The 25148-nt window shown below is 40.2% G+C and overlaps 1 protein-coding gene across 2 annotated transcripts in view; it reads left to right on the forward strand.

The window, feature by feature from the left end:
* The window catches only part of dnah9 (dynein, axonemal, heavy chain 9), a 223534-nt gene extending 199435 nt beyond the window's left edge, over nt 1-24099 (forward strand). For both annotated transcript variants that reach the window (XM_085171014.1, XM_085171015.1), the window contains 4 exons: nt 9309-9491; nt 18103-18356; nt 18439-18574; nt 20343-24099. In XM_085171014.1, the coding sequence (XP_085027140.1) occupies nt 9309-9491; nt 18103-18356; nt 18439-18574; nt 20343-20570 (801 nt within the window). In that variant the 3' untranslated portion in view covers nt 20571-24099. The remainder of the gene's footprint in view (nt 1-9308; nt 9492-18102; nt 18357-18438; nt 18575-20342) is intronic.
* The last annotated feature ends 1049 nt before the right edge of the window (nt 24100-25148 follow it).

The following is a 25148-nucleotide window of genomic DNA, read 5'->3' on the forward strand; positions in this document are numbered from 1 at the left end:
GTTACGACCTTTGTTTGTCTTTTAGTGAGTTTATTTAGAACGAGGTTTCTCCCAGCAATAAAGCTGCGCTTTAAGTCTCACTTCCGCGTCTGAGTTCTGCATTTTGGGTCCACCACTCCTGCTTGCCTGTCTGCCACACAGCCAACCATGACACTGTCAGCTTGACGCATCGCAGTCCTATCGAACCATCGGCAAATTAAGCTAATAAATAAAAGTCAAGGACTGTCACTAGTGAGCTCTAATTACAGCGTGTCTAAGAATCCATTTGTGTAGTACATAGATTGTATACAAAGATCGTCACCCACTGGTTTTAACTGGGCTGAACTGAAATCTTGAGAACCCCTCTACAGTTGTTCCCATCTTTATCTTTAGGCTCAATATCTATCAAATGATTAATTTTTTTTTTTCAAAATGACCACTAGCATACAGATCATAAAGAGTGGATGTATCTAATAGTTACTGACCTCATGTCTGGATCCATCCATCCACTTATCCAATTCAGCACCGTGGGAGGGCTGGAACCTATCCCAGCTGCCATAGGGTAAGAGGCAGGGTGCACTCTTAACTGTCAAAGGGATAACACAGAGGCACAGACAACCTTTCACACCTATGGTCCATTTAAAATCCCCAACGAACCCAAACTCACGTGTCTTTGGACTGTGGGAGGAAGCCAGAGCACCTGGACAGAACCCACAGAGGCACGGGCCGAACATGCAAACTCCACACAGAAACGCCTCAGCATTCAAACCCACGACCTTCTTGCTGTCAGGCAACAGTGTGAAGATGTCATAGGGTAAAAAAAATTTGGTGAGATGTTGTGTTTTGTCAGAACCGAGTGAAAAACAGCTCTGGTGCTGAAAAATGAAGCTAAACATAAAGTGACAAATTTCAGATACTTTAATGGTTACTTGAGTCTAAGGCTCTGAAAGTGAGTCAGTCCCAGAGTTTTACAACCTGGTGCAAAAATAGGCTTTGATTGTATAGATAACATACAACCTAAACCTGTATCAACTGTATGGTGGTTTATTTGTGAGTTGTTGTTTTTTTTATTAATAACTCGTCCATTTGGTATTATTGTTAAAGGCTGTGTTGTGTTTGTATAGCATTTTAGCATTTTAGTGGATTTTCCTAACAAATAATATGCCTCGTGTCTTGTCTTCTCCTTAGATGTTTCTGCCCATGTGGCCACTATTATATAATATAATATATGACATAATAAGAAATGGGGAAACCAGGTTTTCCACATGCAGAAACAATATTTCATGAAATGTAGATCTAAGTTTACGATATTTTATATTTATTGTATGTAAATAGAATGATCCCATTAATAAAAATATTAGTTCATTTTGAAAACATTTAAATGAAACCACCAAACAGGGATCCTGAGGTCACCCACAGCATAAGCTCATCCCCTCACAGAAAAGGGGCTCCGCTGTTTATCATGTCTTGAGACGTGACCAGATACTCTGAAAATCCAAAAATGTCATAGTAATAAAATATTATTTGCAGTAGCAGTAAGATTTTATTTCATTTGAACTATAGGAGCTGGCAACACCCAAGAAAACCAGACCAATGTATTTGTCTTGAAAATGAAACATCCTGCCTCTACTTTCCCAAAGCTGATGTGTTCTGATTCTTTGCCAACTGATAATCATATCTGATAAACTAACCAGCACCATTTTTCTTGCAGCAAGATATGAAATAGTTGCAAATTAATTTTGTGATGATTAACTAGTTGAATAATGGAGTAATAAATTGAGCTCTGATGGGGAAGTACTTTAGGCTGTATAAAATCTCTTTAATTGGCACAGAAGGACTTGCAGAACGATTTGAGAAGATTTGATCTGATCAGCATGTTTTTTCCTACTTGCTGATTAATGCTCTCACATTTTCAGGAGTTTCTTACTTTACTCATTGCTTAGTTTGACTTGCTTTAACTTCCTCCAAAGATTTTCTTTACTTTTGTCATTTCTCCTGATCTTCTGCCAAAAATTGATGTTCTTAGTCTGAACTGACAGACTCATTTTCACCTGGTATTACTTTTGATTTTAAAATTAGGAATCAGCCTGGATCTGTTCTGTGATGACCTTTGTGATCAGGGCAGGGAGGAAGGAATACACATATTAATTAACTCTAGGGACCTGTACTAACAAGTTCAACATACCAAACATACCCAAGATATCCATTATTTTTCTTCAATTACATCATATTACACTGACATCAGGCTAAGCGGGCCAACCACAAGTTTTCAAGTCTATCTGTGAGTACATTTACATGAAACGGGGGGTATTGTGGGTATTTGATCAATCAGAAAAATGGGCAGGTGTGCTGGCAAGGGAGTGATGTAAGAAATAATGATAAAAACTATGCTGTGAAAAGATAAAGAAGTTACACACGTGCTGAAAGCAACTCAAACAGCAGAGTGTGACGGTGTGTAAGAGGAAAAGACTGTACAATATTTTAATATTGAAAGCTTTAAACGACAGAGTTAGCCTTCAGGTTTTGCTCAAATCCTGCTTCAAACTACAGCGCTCTGTTGTCTGTCAGAATGTGTCCGTACATATAAACATCACATACATATATTCAGCTAAATATTAACAGAGCCTCATGAGGTGAGGATGATCGTTGGAGTGGTGGTGGATGAGCCCAAAACTACATGGGAGAAGCTTGTTAATGATCTGAGGGCACTTTGGAGCACAGTCACCAAGAGCACAGCTGGTAACGCACTATGGCTGTGTCCCAATTCAGGGTCTGCACGCTTGAAGTACGCATTTTAAGTGCGATTACGTCACCGCCACGCGACGACGGCTGTCCCAATTCGAAGTGTACTTCAAATGCATACTCCAAATGCGCCGTCGATTTCCCCAAATATCAAGCGTGGTCCGGTGCACGCTTCGTGGTCCCATATATCCCACAATTCATAGCGCGGCGGTGGGTGTGGATAATTTTGCCACAAAATACGGCAGAAGGGAGCGGCCGAAGAGTGAACTGTCAAAAGTAAGTACTGAATATGACGTCACTTATTTATGTGCGAATGTTTAATAACGAAGAACATTAAAACATTGCTGTTGGCCAAAAAAAAAAAAAAAAAAAAAAAATTGCTGTTGGCCACATGTCGGCAAAGTTGTGTGACATTAGTGATGTTTGTACTTTCAGCGTTAACTTGGTTGTAAAGCCTTTACATATATATATAATTTCTGTCAATCAAAGCTGTATGAGACGTTTCTCGCGGTTAGTATCATGGTTGCTAGGCAACCTGAACAGCGCAACGAAGGCTAGACCGTCCCATTTCACAAGCCTCTCACTTCCGCACTTCTCGTACTTATAGTACGCACCGTACGTAGTACGCGTAGTGTGCGTACTTCAAGCGTGCAGACCCTGAATTGGGACACAGCCAGAGTCTTAATGCAGCGATTCCCAACCCCTGGGCCATGGACCGGTACCAGTCCGTGAGTTGTTTGGTGCTGCTCGAGTGTGAAATTTATAGTTTTTGTGGTTTTTATTGTTAACTCGGTTTCTCTTGGTCTTTGTAGTTTTGTGTTTTATTTTGAAAGAAATATTTACACGTTACCATAGCAACCAGAGAGCATTAAGGGGCGGAGAGGAGGATGTCACTCTCAATGTTGTTGGCGCATTTCAGGAGGATGCTGCTAATAAAGTTGCACAGTTACACAGTGAATTTGCGTTTATTATTATATTTACAAAATACCACCGTTTTTGTCTTGCCATTTTATTTTGTTGTATTTATCTGCGACATTTTAAAGGCCAGTCCGTAAAAATATTCTCTGATAAACCAGTTGGTGGTGCAAAGAAGGTTGGGGACCGCTGCCTTAATGGATCGGGCAATGTACTGCAAAATCTTGGATGAGAACCTTCTTTGCTGAGCCAAAATACTGAATATGCCTTGTGCATGTGTAACCCGTTTGTGTGTGTTATGCCTATTGATGTGTTGTGGTCTGGCGAATGAATAAGAGGCAGGAGACAGCGCTGGATCTCTGTGCTCTTTACTGCAAATTGCTGTAACCTCTGCAATCTCCTGCCATGCTGAAAGGAGCTGTGACTGGGGTACACATGCACGTGCCTACGTCATCACGCAGCAAACACACAAACACACACGGGCTCGAAACACATTAAATGAAGGAGATTAAATGAAGTATTTAATTTAAAAAAGGGTGTTTTGGGGAAATTCAAAAGCATTTAACACATATCCTACACATGGGTCTTCCAGGATGAAAATGACCCAAAACATGTTGCTCACGCAACAAAGAAGTGACTGCAGAAAAAGCATATCAAGGTCAAGGAGTGGCCTTAGCCGGTCTCCAGACCTCAGTTATGTAGAAGATCTCTGGAGGGAGCTGAAGCTTTGAGTAGCAGCACCCAAGAAACCTAAATAATCTGGAGTTTCTGTAAAGAGTGGGCCAAAATACTTCATGAGATGTTTGCAAACACAGTGAACAACTGCAGGAAACCTCTTGCCGCTGTGCTGGGCAACAATGTTTTCTCAATCAAGTACTAAGTTATGTTTTGTTTGGAGATCAAATACTTATTTTTCTGTTTGTTGGCTGATTTTGTGTCTCTCCATTTGAAGTATGTTAAAAATTAGAGACTGTTCATTTCTTTGTAAGTGAGCAAATTTAGAAATTCAGCAGAGAATCAAAAACTGATTTCCCCTTCCTGTGTGGTGCCTACGAAAATTATTTCATTTTAATATTCCATGTGTTTTGTAGGGGTGGGGGAAAATCGATACTGTGTAGTATCGTGATATTTTGTTTGCTAATAATGTATCGATACAGGGACAGCAGAAATCGATATTTTGTTACAAAAAAGGTTTTTGTGCTCTGACTTCAGAGCAGGTTGATCCTTTTTCTGAGCAAGAATCCTGACATTCCTTCACTGTCCAAATGTGACAGTTTACTTATTTTCATTTAAGACATGTTTTATTTTAATTAAGTTTAAAACTTTTTTATTTAATGTAAAATTATATTTTGTTTTAATTTACTTTCCAATTCTTCAGTTGCTGAAGGGGCTGCATAGTTTTCATAAACTGCATAGTTCAGAATAGCTATAATTGTACCAGATGGTTGATTCAGTTAAGTTGGACTAGACTGTGATACAAACCGTTCAGTTTGTCAACAATAAAACTGAAATGAGAGAAAGACTGAGTGTGAGACTTTGATATTAGAGAAAATGAATATTGATAAAGTTTACCTTTATGTACAGAATCTGAATGTCGCAAAATATTTAAAAAAATTGCAATAATATCGTATCGTGCGTTAAGTATTGTGATAATATCGTATCGTGGGATGTATGGTGATTCCCACCTCTAGTGTTTTGTGCCTGCACCATATCTCCAGTTTTGACACACATTCTCCCTCAAAAACTGGCCTGACATATTTGCTACCATTACCATCTTCAGTGTTTTTCTGCATAGTGTATATTTGTTATGACAACGGTACTAGCAGGTCAGTTATATTCATGGGTATATGGGAATGGTAGCATTTAAACTCAGATTTTGATTTTGATGTGATTTTCTGCCCTTGTGTACGGTAGATATCCCAGGCAGATATACGAACCAGGGCCTTAGTAAGTCTCACACGAAACTCTGAGCGAGATCCCTAAACTTAAATGTGTGATGACAACGGGTGACATTTTCTGTGGCTCCTGCATGGCCAATTGAAAATAAATCGTGACCAACTGTTTGGGGCTTTGAAAACACCTAGGGTGAGTTTTACAAGGATGGCATTTTGTGGTGCATTTTTTGGTTCAGTACTGCTGTGAAATAAAGTTTATATGAGCGTAAAAGCTAAAACAAATATTCTGTCAGAGAGTGCAGCTTTCTGCACTCCCTCTATGGAGCAAGTGTCACTTTTCTTATATCATGAACTGGAAGTGTTAGCTTTGTTAAAAAAAGATGCAGTAAAAGTTACCCTGATTTTTTTCTCCTTCTTTAAGAAAAAATGAATAATTTGTTTTCATATAAGTGAGAGTGGCTGTGGTTCAGGAGTAGAGTGTGTGTGCGTGTGTGTTAGAGAAGACTCTTAGAAAATGAGTTTATATGAATGTTTGTGTTATTGGACGAATGAAAGTTGTTGTAAAAATTGCTTTAAGTTGGAGTAGAAAAAGCACTATACAAGTATGTATGTTGGTATATTCATACAAATAAGATAAGATATGCCAGAAATTGGGAAACACTAAAGACAAATGAGAAAAATATGATGAGAAAACAAGGCAGAAGAACTCAGTACAGTCAAAGTACTCCACTAGACAAATAGATAGATAGATTATTTTGGTTTGTTTTACTGTATTTGATTGCTACAGTCACACTAGTGAAACAGTGGTTGGAGACTGCAGCGTGACCAAAGTTGTTGCAACTGTGTGCAATGAACTTGTGATTTTGTTGCCTTTGATATGGTTGCTTTGAAGACGGGGGACAGATCCTTGACCACTCACAGTCAGCTGCTATCTTCAAAGTGATTTTGGTGACTCACAACAGCAATTAAATGACAGTAAAACAGAATCAGTCTCATTAGATGTTATCTGTTTATGATAACACAGCAGTTACTGTAATAAATAGGCAAAAAGTACAAATCCAGCTATTGCAAATGTGTTGCTTTTTACATACACGGAAATTCACATTAAAAAGGAATGCACATTCACTGCTTACATTTAGAATCCCAGAAGATTAGAATCAGAAATTCATTCACAGATAGAAACATCGTTGGTGCTTTAAAAATGGCATCCAGCTTTTATATAGGAATATAATGAGAAGACGAGTTGGCAACCGGCTTACTCAAGTCCCCTACTGCAAAAAGGCATGTCACAGACAGGTTCAGCTCATCGGTTCAGACTCACTTAATTGCGAGGTTTTGGAAAATAAATGCCAATTATTTGTAGACCTTGACCCATCTATCCGAGAATGATTAAAGTTAGTCCAAGATGGACTATTTGAAGATTGTTTAAAGATAACTTTAACCCCAAGGTTAAGCATGAAAAGGCCTTAGTTGGTTGACTCAACTACTTGTGGTCAGATGCACATGCAAAAAGTTCAATTTATTAATCTGATATGCATAATTTTTTCCTATTCACAAAGAGACTCTCATCCTATTTTTGCTCTAATATGACTGAGCCATTAAAAAGTAAAAGCTTAAATTAATTGCTTTAAATAAAAGTGCCCTGTAAAGTACGTGGTTATGGAAGCTATTTATAAACTAAACTATAGCTAAATAAGCCACACAGCCCAGAGACTTGTCAGCAACCATCTGACAACCACGGATTGCAAAGGAAAAACAGGTATTCCCCAACCAAACAACTGACTGCTGGCAGTTGTTGTGAAATTGATCAATAAAGCCCCATTCACATGTGTGTTGTCCATTATTCAGTCGACTAAACTGTGTGTTGACAGTGTTAAAAATGGGAGTAGTTTGGACATCACAGTAACTGTATTGTGTATCTAGTATGTGGATGATCTGATATCCTCGTGTTGGTGTTGTTCCAGGTTCAACATCGCAAGTGACCAATCACATTGTTGTGACGTTATTCTTTTGCGCACCAAACCATTCGTGCATTTATGAAATTCCAATGTTGCAAGGACAATATCAATTCTGCTTAGCGTTTATTAAAGGGTTAGGGTCAGGGTTAGGGTTAGGGTTCGTTGATCGGCGGACAAAGGCGGTTTCTCGCAGCTTAAGTACAGTTTTTTGTTTTACGCCGGTTTTTCCCGAAGTCGCAAAAGTATGACATCACAACATTCTGATTGGTCACTTGCAATGTTGATCCTGGAACAACCTTTAGTATGATGATCTGGGAACAACACCAACACGAGGATATCAGATCGTGCCTAGTATGTAGTCCTGTGAAGGGGCTTATGAAAAAATATTTCACAGTTAGATACATTACATGTACATCTCTGGATTGTTAGTATCACCATAGGGGACAAAGTCGGTGTGGCAAACCAAACCAAAGAAAAGCATGCTCATGATGATCGTGAATGTGTGATCACTTTTGTGGTTTTCAGGATCTGATCCATTACAGCATAGTGCTTCACCAGTTGTTTTCTTAGTGACTGTGATCTCAACTGCCTCCAGATCATTAACAAGCTCCTCCTGTGTAGTTTTGGGCTCATCCACATTCCAGCTCCCGATCAAGGATGATTAATGGACATTTGCAGGTCTACAGTCTTGTCCCTGACATCTTTAGACAGCTCTTTGGTCCATGTTGGTGGAGGAATTGGTGTGCTTTTTACTCATAATGGGTTGAGATCAGATGTATCTATAATTGACTGATTAATTGACTGTAATCTGCGTGTCACATGGGAACACAGTCAGTCATCTGTGACTTTCATGTAATGTGTTTTTCTGGATTTTTGTTGATATCCTGTCTCTCTCCTTTAAAGTAAAACTCTGGTAAAAATTAGAGACTGTTCTTTTCTTTGTAAGTGAGCAAACTTATGAATGCTGCAGGGGATCGAATAATTATTTCCACCACTTTATGATTACAATTTGATAATTGCAACAACCCCTTTCTAACAGAGAACATTAATTTGATTTCACCGCTGACCATTAGGGAAGTTTGCTCATGTTTAATTCATGTTTAATTCATATGCGCATGCTTTTAACTGGGATCGATTTACTTATGTTTGCTCTCATCTGTGTTTTAAAGTCAATGATTAGTTGACCTTAAAATGTCTAAAAACATATATGTAAGGTTGATTTGTGACTTTACATTTGCCGTGTGTGTGTGTTTCCGTGTTTCCATTGGTCATTTAATATATTATGATTTGTAATCTTTCTGGCTTACTGAAAAAGCCACTTTGTATTCTGGGTGTTCAGTAGCTGCCAAAGTCAAGTCAGATATTCAGAATCATCAGGAACAAAAAATCCATAGATACGATGACCTGATATCCTTAGTTTGGTACCTAATCCCTTGATTGATCTCTCTTGCTGGTTGTCTTGGGAAAGTTTGGACACTGACATTAGCTTTCACCCCTTGTCCACAAAAATACGATGCGAGCATTGATTTTCTGAAGGTATAATACTGTTATTGAAAACAAAAAGCTGGTGTTGCAAAAATATGTCTTCATGAATATTTATGGAACAATTTCAAACAGTTTCTCAGACTGTCAGCATTGACAGGACTGAGTTTATGTGACTCAGATGAACCCATCTCTTTTCAGATGTTTACTTAGGAGAGTATTGTCTTACCATTGGTGTTTCTTGTCCTACTTAGCTTTAATATTGACAAGCATAATGGGCTATTTTACTGGGAAACACTCCTCTCACTTTTTTCTACATTCCTAATCATGGTATCAGGTGCATGCAGTGCTGGAAGAGATACTGGAGAAACTCCCAGAGGAGTTCAACATGGCTGAGCTTCTAGGGAAAGCAGAGGAGAGGACTCCCTATCAGGTCGTGGCGCTGCAGGAGTGTGAGCGTATGAACATTCTCACCCAGGAGATCAGATGCTCTCTTCACGAGCTAAGCCTTGGACTTAAGGTGAGTAGTGGCTTTGAAGAGTTAATGGGAGGCTGTGCACTGTTATGAGACTGGAGATGGAAATGTTTTGCATTGCAAAAACATTTACATTGTACATGTCCTGTGGACAAAGCCTGAGTTTTATTATGATACAGTATTCAGTAGCTACCAAGTCAAATAAGATCCATCCATCGATTCATCCACTCATCCATCTTCTTTCACCTATCCTGTGCTGGGTCACATGAGCAACCTAAGCAAGGAAGCCCAGAGAGACCTATTTGACATGGGTCTACTCCTGGGCCTCCTGCTGGTAGGAGATAGCAACTGGTCACACTATTTCAGTCACCACCCAAAGCTCATATCCATACGTGAGGATAGGGACGTTGATCGACCAGTCTAGTCTAAGGTTCTAGTTCTCATTCCCACTGCTTCAGACTTGCAAACCACTCCAGTGCAAGCTGGAGGCCACTACCTGATGTTCATCCTAATAGAGATATCTCCAAATGGAGCAACCTTTGAACAACAGTCAGGACCAGTTTTCCAAGCCGAAGGTGCAGGGAAGCAACCGTCTTGTCCTGTAATAAAAACTCCAATGGTGATACGTCGGATATCCAGGCCTCCCCACCTCCTTCCACCAAAGGCAACTCCAGAATGGAAAAGAGTCCATCCCTTCTCAGGGCTCGCAAAATTGCTAGCCCGACGTCCCGGAGCTTGCGATATCTCCGGTCGGGCGACCAAAATCTATCTCAGCCCCGCCCGTCGGGCTATATGATAACCCGATGGGCGGGGCTAGCGATTTTGCGAGCCCTGCTTCTCCAAGAGACTGGTTCCAGAGATCAAACCATGCATTGAATTTAGCCGTTTAAATCTATATAACACAAATGACACAGCAAGTGGGAGCCAGAACAACAAGTCGGGGGGGAGATATCATCACCCCCACCCAAGATTGGATACCAAGCCCCAAGTGCAATGGAAGAAGGATTGAGTGCAAGAGTAACTGACCTAAAAGACAGGATCATAGCGAAGCTTGAAACCTGGACCTTCTGTAGCCGGTTACCAAGATTACAAGTTCCCTCTGAAGGCCTACTGTCGATCAGAATCAGAATACTTTAATAATACCTGAGTAAATTATGTAGATTATGTGAATGCAGTACTACAGACAATACCTACTGCAACCATTACCAAGACAAATCAGCTGATCTACACCACGGCTATAGTGATCAGTGAGATGTTTGGCTAGGAGTTGAGCGACCATAAGAAGTATGGGGAACATTCGAGATCTCTGTCCAGAAGAGTGCAGTCATAGGAACAGCCAAGATACTGCACGGGACCCTCAACGGCTAAAAACCTGCAACGCAAAACAGTGAACTGTGACTTGAATCCCCACCATAAAAAGCTTCAGTTATTCTCAACACCTATAATTCACTTTACATAGGCTTCTCTAGTGTTGACATCAACAGGCTGCTTACTTAGTATTCCTGCATAACTAAATCTTTTCCTTTGTTGTTTGTCAGAAGCACGGTTGTAAGAGTGACTCAGAGATCTGGCTTACAGAGTAGCAGAAAGAAATGAGATGTCGGCATTCTCTGTGTCAAGCCTGACTGAGTCATGTGTTAACAACAAATGAAAAGAGAAAGAAAGGGGGAAAAATATGTCCATGCATTTGTCAGGAGTTATGAGGCTTCGATCTCCCCGCCCTACAAGCCCCAATAAATCGGCTCAGTGATTTAAAAGCCATGTACACTGTTGTACCAGCAAATGGAATCATATTTTGCCTCTATAGTTCAATAAATAGGAACTATCAGAATGTTATCCTGGTTGAGGTGTTGGAGCTTCATAGTGCTATGAGGTTGAGTATGAAATGGCTGAACTGATGGATTATTTTGAGGAGTGGTTAATGATAAAGTCACTTATCTAGATAAACCCACAGAACCTTATCACCCTCATAAAGAATTCTTATGTCACAAATGGGTATCTATACATCAGCGATACATCAGCTACACTATCAGCAGGTGAAGGACACTACTGTTTTCACTCGCATGCTGTCTCATTACTCATCAGTGCCATCTTCTCTTGGCTATCTTACAGCATGTTTCCTTATCTGGCATGGCTTGCTTATTCCCATGTTTACTGATTTCTAAAGGGCTTGTTGCCATTCAACACCTTAAGTAGCTGGAAGGTCTCACCTCCAGTGTTTAGCTAGACAAACAGGAACTCTTTTCCCTTCCTGTAAATAGCATTCAAAAACCGACACAGCATTTGTCAGCACTGAGAGCACTCGCCCTAATTAAAATGGGTATTTCCAGATGATCAAGAAGAGCATGAAAGCCAAATTATACAACAGATTTTTCATATCCACAAGCAGCCTGTTCAATAAAGTACAGCAAACAATGGCAATAGAACTAATATTAGCATTTATGGTGACATCACCAGCCTAGCAAGGCTCTGGTGATTATACTGCAACAAATCCGCACTATATCAACATAGTGTTATCTGAAAGATTTTTTTTTCAAAAATGAAGTTAGAAATTGGATAAATTAGATTTATCTATTTTCTATGGCAAAGGGACAGAACACATGACTTGCCGATACCTGTGTAGATGTTGCAGTTTCATGTTTCATGACCTGCCTATCAAACACTGGTCGGGTCACATCAGCAGTTCATATTGCAATATCTAACATTTTAATGGAATCCTCACATTCTAACAAGTAAATCCATACTTTTCTATTCTGATATTCATCAGAATCAGAATCAGAATCAGAATCGTGTTTATTGGCCAAGTATATGTGCAGACACATACAAGGAATTTGGTTCAGGTAGATGGTGGCTCTCAAGCACAGCAATGTAAATCACACACACACACACACATGTGTCTGTATATACATTACACATGCATACACATACACAGTGTTGGGGAGTAACGGAATACATGTACCGCCGTTACGTATTTAAAATACAAAATATGAGTAACTGTATTCCGTTACAGTTACCGGTTTTGTTTGACAGCTACATTCTGTAGTTCCAGGCGGCAGCGTTGCTGTTGCCATGGTTACAGGGTGACGCTCTCGCTCTGCGTGTTTCCTGGGTTAGAGAGCGCCTTTTTGTTGGTGTTGTTGTGCTAAGCTAATAGGCAGAATGCAGAACGTAGCTTCATGGGCAGTGTAGTCCGTGCTGCAGGGAGAATGGACCGCCATACTCGTTATGTGTCTGTGAGCGAGGGAGGGAGAAAAAGGAGAGTCGAAAAGTTGAGTTGTCATCGAGCAAAAACGGGAGCTGGAAGCATGTAAATATAATAATAACCACTGCAGCCAAGAAGAGTGCCTGACGAGCCCAGTTGTAAGTAAGCTATTAAGACTCGACTGTACACCGTGTTCGTGTTTTCCTCCGAAACAATAAGTTCCGTTGGAGCAGCCTTTCAACGCCTCTCTCTGTCTCTCGCTAGCAAAGTTGACCCAGACAACAAAGTAAAGCTAGTTTTCAGCTACGAGCCGACACAGAACCCACCGTATTAGCCAGAGGTCCCTTTACTACGGTTCGGAGCCGCGGACCTTCAGTAACAGTAATAAATCACAGCAATAGTACATTCATGTAGTTGTAAACAGCATGATAATATATTAAGTAATCCAAAGTATTCAGAATACGTTACTCTCATTGAGTAACGTAACGGAATACGTTACAGAATACATTTTGGGGCATGTATTCTGTATTCTGTAATGGAATACATTTTAAAAGTAACCTTCCCAACACTGCACATACATACACAAAGCTGTGTAAACCAATTATAATTAACTAATCTAAACTTATATACATAAAATACAGAAATGAAATGAGGTGGAATGAATACTACATAATGTACATAAGGTGCAGTTGCAGTCTGGCAGTGGGAGCAGTGTGACAGGTCAACTGTTTAGGAGGGAGATGGCGAGGGGAAAGAAACTGTTCCTATGTCGGGTGGTCCTGGTCTGCAGGCTTCGGTATCGTCTGCCAGAGGGCAGCAGATCAAAAAGTCTGTGTCCAGGGTGTGAGGGGTCTGTGATGATTTCCCCTGCCCGTTTCCTGGTTCTTGAGAGGCACAGATCCTTTCTGCTGCCCGTACAGTCCGCTGCAGTCTGCTCCTGTCCTGTTTAGTGGCTGCACCATACCAGACTGTGATGGAGGAGCACAGGACAGACTCAATGACCACAGTGCAGAACTGGATCAGCAGCTCCTGTGGGAGACTGTACTTCCCCAGTTGTCTCAGGAAGTACATCCTCTGCTGTGTCTTTTTGAGGATGGAGGAGGTCTCCCACTTCAGGTCCTGGGAGATGGTTGTACCCAGGAACTTGAAGATCTTCACAGTCGACACAGGGCTGTCTGATATGGTGAGGGGGAGCAGAGTTGAGGGATGTCTCCTGAAGTCCACTGTCATCTCTACAGTTTTAAGAGTGTTCAGCTCCAGATTGTGCTGACTGCACCAGAGTACCAGCCGCTCAACTTCCTGCCGGTATGCAGACTCATCACCATCCTGAATGAGGCCAATGACAGTGGTGTCATCTGCAAACTTTAGGAGTTTAACAGCCGAGTTCTTGGAGGTGCCGTCGTTAGTGTAGAGGGAGAACAGTAGTGGTGAGAGGACACATCCTTGAGGGGCACCAATACTGAGGGACCGAGTTTCAGAGGTTCATGTTTGTTTTAAAGTGAAATGTCTTGAAATTAGGAATACCTCAAACTTCAAAGGAATACCAAGGGAGTATCCAAAACAGAAGAAAATGTTGTAGCTTATGAACACAATCAAATGTTATTTTCCTTTTCTGTTGGCTTCCACACATATAAGTCTCAATATTCTGCATGTGGGATAACCTATTGTTATTGTAATGCCGACATAGAAGTGTTCTTTAATTTATTGTAGTGGTAGATTTATGAAGTCAGGCCTAGACCTCAGTTTGCACCCACCATGTAACTGCAAGTCGTTGGTCTTCCTTGGTCTCTTGTGCTCTGAGGGTCTCTGGATGTCTGGAGCCTGGATCTCCTCCATATCTGCTTCATGCCCTGGAGGATGGGGATGTGGCTCCCCACACCCTCTAGCAGATCATTACATGAAGGAACCTTTTGAATAAAAGTGCACTCATGCTCACAGGTGTACACACAGGTGCTCACAGACACAAATTACACCCTACCTTCCTACCTCAAAGCACACTGTGAGCTGTTGATCTTATGTGCTGCACAATAATATTCAATATTTAGTATTTAGTGATGTTGTTGTTTATTATGTTACTCTCTTTTTTTGCTTGTTTTCTCTTTTTTCCTTCTCAACAGGTGATCCAGGTGATTGATTATGTATTTTTTGTCTGTTTGTTTTGTTTGTTTTTGTTTTTTGCCCTTTATCACCGTTCCTCTTCCCCGCTGTTTTTCTTTCCCTACCTCTCTTTCTTTCTCCCTTTTCTTTCCCCCAGTCATGTCTGTCCCGTGTGTAGCAAGTGAAAATAAAATAAAATAAACAATAAAAACAAGGTCAATCAAATGAACCAATACGCCAAGGCTGGAATGGTCCATTTGGTAAAGTAAATCCGTTGGGCATCTTTCTTGGCCTTTAGACAATAATTCTGATGGCAAAAGAACCAAACGTGACAGGTGCACTCAGAAAAATAAAGGTGCCAACTGGAACCAAAAGTGGTTCTTTAGACTGATGTCATAGAAGAACCTTTTTTGGTACCACAAAGAACCTTTCAAACAATGGTTCTTTGAAGAACCATTTCTTTCAGTGGTTCATTGAAGAACCTTTAAAGGTGCCCCAAAGAACCATCAAGAAATGGTTCTTTGGGGCACCTTTAATGGTTTTTCAAAGAACCATTTTTAAAAAGGTCCTTCAAATGGTTCTTTAAAAAACCATTTTAAAGAACCTTTTTTGAAATGGTTCTTTGAAGAACCATTTCAAATCTTTCAAAATAAAATGTATCATAAATTGAATTTAAGTAGGGTAAAACAAATATGAGCACAGCATAGACATATATTAGTGGTTTATTGCCATTTCGTAATATACCAAAAGACAAAAAGGCATTTTAACCATCAGCACCACATCACTACTAATACATGTCACATATTAGTCATTTAAACATGAATAATTAAACATTTCTACTATATTATAAATAAATATATGTAAATACTATATCTATGGATAACACAACAATTAAAACATGTATTGTTTAATTAATAAAACATCAGAAAGTGATAAAAACAGATTAGAAATAGCAATTGCTTCATAACAGACCAATAAATCAACACATTTTCATCAGCAGATGTTTGCATGTTCAGTAAAAATATTTCAGTTTTTGATTAAAATTATCAATGAACTTCAGCGTTATGTAAGGTAAGTTTCATGTTGGACTCATGGTCCTTTGTTAGTCCAGTTTAGGATAATGTCTCTTATCAAATATATGTCATATCAAAACAAGCCCACACCTGCAGTTGTTTCAGTTTTTCACAGTTGTTTCCTGTCAACCTCACTCAGGTAGACATCCATATCAGCCAACCAAACGACAAGCTCCCCCCATGGGGGAAAAAAAAAGGCACAACTTCGCATCACACTTTCTTAATTTTCACTATGGCTGAGTGGTTAGTTGGCATACTCTGTGTTAGCTAGCAAGTGTTTGCAGGCAAGGCAGCATCTTCCACGCAATCTACAGGCAACCACAGCAGTCTCCTAGCTACCAAAGCAATCACAGGAAGGTTTTTCGTATACCACTGACTTTGAGGCCAACCTCACCCAGCAACAGCCTCTAGTAACCACACACCAGCTGGTCAGGAAATACACCACTGTCAACCATTCTCTAGGTCTGTGTGACGGAGGCCTTCGCTATCCAGCTATCCGCAGTCCTTTTTGTCTAGCAACACCACTTTGTACCTCTTTCCTGACTGTGCTCAGCCATGCACAACAGGAAGAAATAGTTTTGCTATGCTCATAGAAAGATATTTACTGAAAACGCTGCAGAATTAATAGGATAAACAGGATATAAAGAGTGGCTAGTATTTCGTTTAGCCTTGCTCCTTCCCTCTCCGCTGGTGGTGAGGTGCAATCCAGAGGACACTGCCTAAAGCCCAAATCAAGCAGATCATGCAGCAGATCATCATGCAGGTTGTTTGTTGGAAGATGTCAATGTTGTATCAGTGGGATTGTAGCTAAAACACCAGGTGCTCTACTGTCAGTGTGTTGCAGAAATTAATGAAAGGAGAAATAAGAAACTAGAGATGGCACGATACCACTTTTTTATGTCCGATACCGATATCATAAATTTGGATATCTGCCGATACTGATATGAATCCGATATAGTGTTTTTTAATCAATAAAACGTTTTTTTAATATGTTGCTGCATTTTGTATAAGTTCATACTCAAGTTTAAATAAACAACAACACTAAAGCTATTCTGTTATACCTGTATGTAAAAAATACACTGCACCCAAAATATTTCATAGTTCAGCAACACTGATCAATCTAATAAACTTAAACCTGCTCCATCCTCCCTATTCTGGTACTTTAAAGAGTACTTAGCAGAAATATTAAGCAACCTAACTAATAGGGTTGCAAACTCCCAGCAAAAAAAAAATAGGGAACCACCCCTCACCTCATGATGCTTAATCGATGTAATCAAATTTAATTTGATGCAGTGTGGAAAAAAAATGCACAGAAATCGATTATTTTTCAAGAATAATTAAATAGATTCAACATCTTTCTTCAACAGAATTGCAGACTGCACAGATGGTATCTTCCCAAAGGAAAAAGTACTATAGCTTACTAGGGTATATTAGACTTAACAGTTACTATATACAGTAATGGACTTATATATATTTTACATAAGATTAAAACTTTGGGTGTAAGAGTCAGATAATTATTTATTAAAAGCTCGACATTTTAAATGAGAATAAGAAAGAAAAGTATGTCTTTGTGCCCCCTTTTCCCTGTTCATGCCCTATCGGCCCCCCTGGCTAAACTTTGCCAGATCCGCCCCTGCACAGTTACCAGCCGTCAGCTACGTAGAAAAAGATCCTGGTCTAGAAAGTAATATTAAATAAATTCTAACAACAGCTTATCAAGCTTAAACGTGCTGCTGTTGTTCAGCCGCTGGTTTCCTCTTTCTGGTGCAAAGTGGGCCAAAAACAAAGAAGAGAGACGGACTCGCGACAGAAAAGCCAATCAGCTGATCATTAAGCAGTTTCATGATTGAAGTAGCAGCAAGAAGAGGCAGTCGCTCCATATATTGGTTGTTAAGCTTAACATGGGAATGCTTTACAAACATTCAGAGATGAACTTACACACTTGCTTTACTTCTCTCTGGGAAAACTTCCTCGGAGATGAAATGCTGGTTTGAGGCTACAAATACAAACAGCTGCTCTATCACGTGACCACACTGCTCCGGCTCGCCATGTCGCAGGTTTTGTGAGGTGCTTTTTTGATATTTAATGGATCGGATTACATTTTTCATTTCTCTCCGATATCTGATCCAGTAATTTACGTCAGTATCGGACCGATACCGATACGTAATATCGGATCGGTCCATCTCTATAAGAAACAAGATTTTTTTTAATTACTTCTTTAACGTGTAGCAGTATATTTTTTTTTATCTCATCTGTTCTCTCTCCTTTAACCCTCGCTCATCAGGGAGAGCTGACCATGACCAGTGACATGGAAAACCTTCAGAATGCTATCTTCCTGGACATGGTGCCAGAGAGTTGGACCAAACGGGCATACCCCTCCATGTCTGGCCTGGCCCTGTGGTTCACTGACCTGCTGGCCAGGATCAGGGAGCTGGAAGCTTGGTCAGCTGATTTCATCTTACCTTCTGCAGTGTGGCTGGCTGGCTTCTTTAACCCTCAGTCCTTTCTCACAGCCATCATGCAGGCTATGGCGAGAAGGTAGGGCTACTCAGCATTAAGATATAAGAAAATGATGGACACCACATGGCTTGCTAACAGGAAATTTGTGGTTATACGGCAGAAACGAGTGGCCCCTGGACAGTATGTGTCTGCAGTGTGATGTCACAAAGAAGAATCGCGAGGACTTCAGCTCTCCACCTCGTGAAGGGGCCTACATACACGGGTTGTACATGGAGGGTGCACGCTGGGACACACAGGTACCTGAGTTTTTATTGATTTCCTTGTTTAGCTGACTGCCGCAAAGTCGCTACAGAAAGTTGCTACAACAAACACAACACGCTTTCACTTGCAAGCTCCTCAGACTATATATCTAAATGAGGTGAGCTGACCCTCACCTCATTTAAGCTCACAAAAAAAGCACCTTCACATTTCCTTAGTGGCTTCATTTTCTGCTTTGCAACCTGCTTGTGTTCAGCTGTTGGGGCATAGCACATTACTCAGCTTCCCAAAGCTCTTTCTATCTCTATACATTCAAGCTCTGCATATGTGCCCAGCTTTCAAGGTGCATCCCACTAGACTGCTTAATTAGGGAATGTGCAGAGTGTGCACTTGAGCACTTAGATCACCCTTTGGAGGAGTGGTTCCTTTTTTCTTCATTAAAGTTGGAGGCGCAGGCAAATAGACAGGCAGCCCTACAGGCTGGGTGGCTTCCACTCACACAACTCTTCTCCTCCTACTCATTCTCCTCTCAGCCCCAGGGCCAGTTCTGTGCCACTGGAAGGGAGTAGCAGAGTGTGCCGTTTGGACAATGCTCTGTGCAGCCATTAAAGTCAAAGATTTATATTAAACCTAATCTATATTAATGAACCTTACATTTTATTCAGAGATGGTTCAGACATCATGTATTGCATGTGGAATCACAGATATGTCCTTTGAAATGATTTGTGTTTGTGATGGACACTACTTATTGATGTCCTGCTTTGTGATATACTTGATTCTTTCAATATGTTGTGTGAGCACACGATCAAAATGGATATTCGCTAGTGTAGTAAGAGTGTAGACACAGCATCATTAGGACAATTTGTAATTGGGCGATCGTGGCTCAAGAGTTGGCAGGTCGTCTTGTAATCCAAAGGTTGCCGGTTCGAGCCCCGGCTTAAACAGTCTGGGTCGTTGTGTCCTTGGGCAAGACGCTTCACTCTTTGCCTACTGGTGGTGGTCAGAGGGCCCAATGGCCTCGCCTCTGTCAGGGCCTGGCCAGGGCGGCTGTGGTTACAATGTAGCTGCCATCACCAGTGTGTGAATGTAGTGTAAAGTGCTTTGGGGTCCTTAGGGACTAGTAAAGTGTTATACAAATACAGGCCATTTACCACTTTTACCATAACGACTTGCTCACTTTAGGATCCTCATCATTGTTATTTACCCGAAACAGATATAAAGTTATTGGTACTTAGCAACTCTTTAAAGTGTTGTAGGAATTGCAGATGCAGTCCGGGCTTTGTCCTCTTTGCTTTCCAAAGTCATCAGGATTTACATTCATTCCTGAAAGTCACTGTGCATGCATGGAGAAACTTCTGTTTGTCAGGAGCTAATTGTAGGAGGATTAATTAGCGAGACAGACCACTCTGTTTCCGACTGTTTAGAGAGTGTGTATACTAAGACAGGGTAGCTCGACTTCAGCTCAGACTCTCTTGACTTTCACCACTTTTCAAGGGTGCCACAAAACTGTGTTTAACAAACTCTTACTCTGCTTGTGCCAACCAAGATTAGCCAAACAGCTTCTTTTCTTTTCCTCTTTTCTTTTCTTTTCTTTTCTTTGCTCTGGCACGAAATGATTATTAAATGGAGGCTCAATGGCAAGCACAGCATCTGAGCAAAGCTTCCTCAAACCTCAAACTAATTTATAACTTCTTCAGTTCTGTGAAATGTTCCTGTCTGTGGTTGATTGGCTTGTCATTCCTCCTTCACACCCTCCCTCTCCTTCCCATCTCCCCGACTTTCCTTCTTTATTTCTTTTTCTTTCAGACTGGCTTGATTGTGGATGCCCGACTCAAAGAGCTCACCCCAACCATGCCGGTCATGTTCATCAAGGCTATCCCAGTGGACAAATGGGACAACAGAAACCTCTACCAGTGCCCTGTTTATAAGACTCGTCAGAGGGGACCCACATACGTATGGACCTTTAACCTGAAGACCAAAGAAAACCCCTCCAAGTGGACCTTAGCTGGCGTGGCTCTTCTTCTACAGATCTAGAATGGTTTAAGATGAACACGCTAATGATCCTGAAAGAGGGAATGGTTCAAATGTCAATGGACATATATGAGATGTGTTAGTATTTGGGAGTAACAAATGAAAAGGTAGATTTATTGGTCAAAGCACTCAGGGAATTCTTGCTATAGCCTCTGTTGGTTTTACTCTAGATAGTTTCAGAAAGCTAAGTTAGACTGTTCTTACTTTTCCACCTATATATAAACATTTCAAAAGTTTTGCAAAAATAGAAACTGACTCAAAATTAGACACCTTACCCCGCCTAAATAACTCTAAGACCCAATGTTTTTAGCATTGCTAGGAACCCCATATTATAGCATTTGTTAAAGGTAACTTGCTGTCATTGATTGTGCCATTATTGTAATAGTGGGACTTGTGGCCACAGCGGTTGCTGTTCTGATTATGGGACACCCGTGATTATAGGACTTCATTTCCAATCTTGTGCTTCTGAGCATAGGACTCTTTGATGATAGGATTCACTCTGACACTTGTCCTGTGAGGAAAGTTTCTGTAAGATAGCTTTGATCTAAGAAGACATTTCTCATCTTTGAAGGCCTGTCTCTCAAGTAAGTGACACATGAAAAATGGCAACATGTAAAACCCACATTAGCGTATTTTGTAAATCAGTCACACTCTTGCATTTTCTCCTGTCACGCTGTCGAAGAGCTCCAAATCATTTTCTGAGACACTGAGCTTTATTTTTTTTTTCCTGTCATCATTTACGGCAACTATAATTCCGGGCCTTCCCTATCAGGAGAGCGTCACATACATTTCACATAAATCATGAATTTATTACCTCTGTAACAGCAGAATGCATTTGAGCCTCTGTGGTAACCACAGACAGCCCATTTTCTTGACTCAGTCTGGTTCATTACATATTATTTAGCCCAGACAAACCAAGACTTGTTCCAAACTTAGCACATGAACATCTGCTTTGGAAGACCCGTAGCCCTAAAGAAAATAGGATCACGTTCCATCTGACAAAGAAGAGTTGGTAAAGAGATATCAAAAAAGCCCCTTTTAAAGATCCCAACAACTTAAAAGGGTTGAAAGGTGAACCATCATCTTTTTTCAGTCTATTACAAAGAATTCAACCAATTTGACTAAAAGAAGTCTAAGTGGCACATTGGCAGGAAAGTGAAAAACTAAAACGAAGCTAAAATTTAGAGCAACTCAACTCCAAATTTACAAAGTTTCACTGAAACTAAACACACAAATGAAGCATCCTATTATTTATTTGTAATTTTTTTAAAAAACATTTGATTGACTTTACTTGGTTATACAAATGTCTGAACAGTCAAAACTTATTGTCCCCACATGTAAAGGAGGCACTTTAGTATGAGTGGTAAGCAATGTCCCCTCCAGTCATTGGAGGTCGTGACTCAAAAAGAAGAACACATTACTGGTTACTGTAATGCAGTCTGTTACTTAACTACCAGAGTAATGTGTTAAACTGCTTGTTACATTACTTTCTCGCAAGGCCATAAATGGACCTAAAACTCATTGTCACATAATTACCAGTTGACAGTATAAATCCATGCTCCAACACATATCCCTGAACTCTAGTGTTTACGTGTGAACACAAAGCCCACAACAAAAAGCAAAGATTAAAACCAGCCCAAAGAGACCTCAAAGCACTCGCCACAGCAGCTCTGCTGTAGAAACATGAAGAAATGGAGGCTGCAGTGCTGCAAACATTCAAAGCAAGTCCTACTCACCCAATCACGTAGACAGTGTACAGCACTTTTACATTGATACACACACTCCAGTGGATGCACTGAGGGCAGTTATTTGCCCAAAGATATTTCCACAGAAACATGGAGAAGCCAGGGACTGATCCACCAGCCTTTCAATCTTTAGACGCCCCGTGCTCACGCATGCTCCACAGCTGTCTGAAGTGAAGCCAAGGTGAAAAGGCTAAAAACGTCCCACTTGAGGCTGGCTCCATACATTCCCATGTTAAAACGTCCAGTTTTACAGGGCTAAAATCATCAGTCCTGTACAATAGTGTTCTTGTCTAAGAACAGTTTCCCCCTGCATAACAACTATGCAGTGGGCACTTTTAAAATTAGGGGTATGCCTACATTTTTTTTAACTGTTTTTCCGAGACAGTCACCAACAGGAAGTTTTTGCCACTTCCTGGTGGTGACTGATTTCATGTAGGACTAAACCCCAAAGTGTCGCAAAGAGCAATGTTGGATCTTTTGCATGATGCACCTTTAAATGTAACTTTGTGAAGCTTGAAGCGTTTTAATTACTGGTCATCTGTGTGTGGAGAAATTCTGCAAATATGTATCTGTGAGTCACTGTATGAGGAGGTGTTGTAAAAGATGTGGCTGGTTGGAAAATATCACAGAATAAATTTAACTATTGGGTGATTTAACACTTTCTTACTGAATTCACATCAGTAGAGCTACCTACACTATGCACACGTAATCTCATCATCATATCTTAACTAACCACATACAAAATATATGTTTGAAATATATTTATGTGTGTAAATATTTTATTCATTTGTACTTTCTTCCAGAAAAGTTGCAGAATAAAAATGCTTTATCTTGCCTCTCCAGATTGCACATGTGGTTTTATTTTCATATACTCCATGATATATCCCATTTGAGTGCCAATATGCAGTCATTTCGCCTATCTCATGTTTCCAGTTCCCCAGTCCTGCCTCTTCTCTTCCAGCTCTTTAGACCTACTCTCTCCCCCTCTCCTCCTCCTCCTTCCTTCACCCCTTTCCTCCTCTCTCCTCCCCATTTGAGATAATAAAAAAAACCATCTCCAAAGCAGAAAGTGCGCAATCTCCCAGATACACCCACGCACACACGCGCGCACACACACTATGATATAACCCAACTTTAAAACTCTGTCTTCCTTTCTTTTTTCTTGTTCTGCTGCTGTCTAAGCCCAGGTTCCCCAGCGTCATCTTTATCTGGTTATTTGAGAGCCTTAACAATGCTCCGAGAGACAAAGGCACGAGGAGCACGTGAGGGGAAGTAGGAAGAGAAAAGTAGCGATGCACTGCGAGGAACTTTATGTAGGTCTCCTAAAGTACAGCTTCAGGTGTCATTATGAAAATAGATCCTGCTTTGGTACACAGGTCATGTCACTGTAGCATAGCTTATGGCGTGCTGTTCAGCAGCAGTGCTGTAGTTATTCTCTGATGTAGTATGACATTATCTGTTTGACCCTTAGTGGAGCTCAGTCATGCTTAGTAGCTAATGCTGCAGTATATTTGTCAAACTTTGCATTCTTACACAAAAGATATTTGCCATCAAATAGTTGTAGATTTAACAGTGGTGTGAAAACTCACAAGTAAAGAAAAGAACACTTTCTGATTTCTAACTAAAGGCCATGTTGTATGAGGGTGCAAGTGTGACAGGTTGAAGGACTACTGCATATAAAACTGTTCAGTTAATACTAATTCATATCAGTTGATATAAGGACAAAAATTATGTAAATATGGTAAGAAAATAGTTAAGAGTTTATTATTTTTCATGTTATATTAATGGCTTTCATGTTATTTAAGAGAACTGCAATTTACATCAGTGATCGACTAGTAAGCCTTTTCTGGGATCGATTAGTAGTGTCTCTATTCTCCACTAGGGGGCTTTCGCGCGTTCTCCTCACTGCAATAAACTACTGCATGAGAGACGCAAGTCATAATCACTCTCGTGATTCTTTTCCCCCTGTTTTCAGGTAAAAGTGTTTAAAGGTTGATATATTTTCAATTTGTACACTGTTAAGATATTGAAGAGGTAACCCTTCATTGTTTTGTAAGCTTTAGAAGCATTATATTACAGTTTTGTGCACATGTATGTGGCAGTTTTGAGCTGTGTTTTGTACTGTGTAATGCCCATTAAGATAACTGCAGGAGCTAAAAATGCCGCGATTGTCAGCCATTTTGTCAGGTAACCTGCTCAAGTATATGTATAGTAAGCACTTTAGTATTTAGGTTTATTATTTAGTGTTTTTCTTCCACCATGTGACATTTAGCAGTACAGAATGTGAAACGTTTCTGTTCATTTTCACTGCAATAAACTACTGCATGAGAGACGCAAGTCATAATCACTCTCGTGATTCTTTTCCCCCTGTTTTCAGGGGTGTAACACAAGAATTTCTACATTTATAACCGTGATTAAAAGCAAAAGTAAAAATGAAGTTACTTAAAATTAGCAAAAGTTTTATTGACATTGTGTAAGACAGAAGTGCAAATTGCATAAATAAATATTATGTACACCATAAATCTAAGAAACACATCTGCATGAAGGTAAATTACTAATTATGTTTGGGATCTGATGCCTGACAAGTGTTCATTTGTAACATAATGAAGAGTTATTATACAGTTTAACTATGCAATTCAATTCAATTGTATGTATAAAGCGCCAAATCACACATATAAACACACGCAAACATAAATAGATATATGTGTGTGTGTCCATTTTTCTGCATTGACTCCCTGGGGGAAAAAAGAACTGGTCATAAGAAGCTCAAAAACTTTCTGTTGACAATCATTTGTTAATTGTTGATTCATAAAATAAGCAGGTTAAAAGTCTAGAA

Source organism: Neolamprologus multifasciatus, chromosome 8, assembly GCF_963576455.1.
Source record: "Neolamprologus multifasciatus chromosome 8, fNeoMul1.2, whole genome shotgun sequence".
Lineage (NCBI taxonomy): Eukaryota > Metazoa > Chordata > Actinopteri > Cichliformes > Cichlidae > Neolamprologus > Neolamprologus multifasciatus.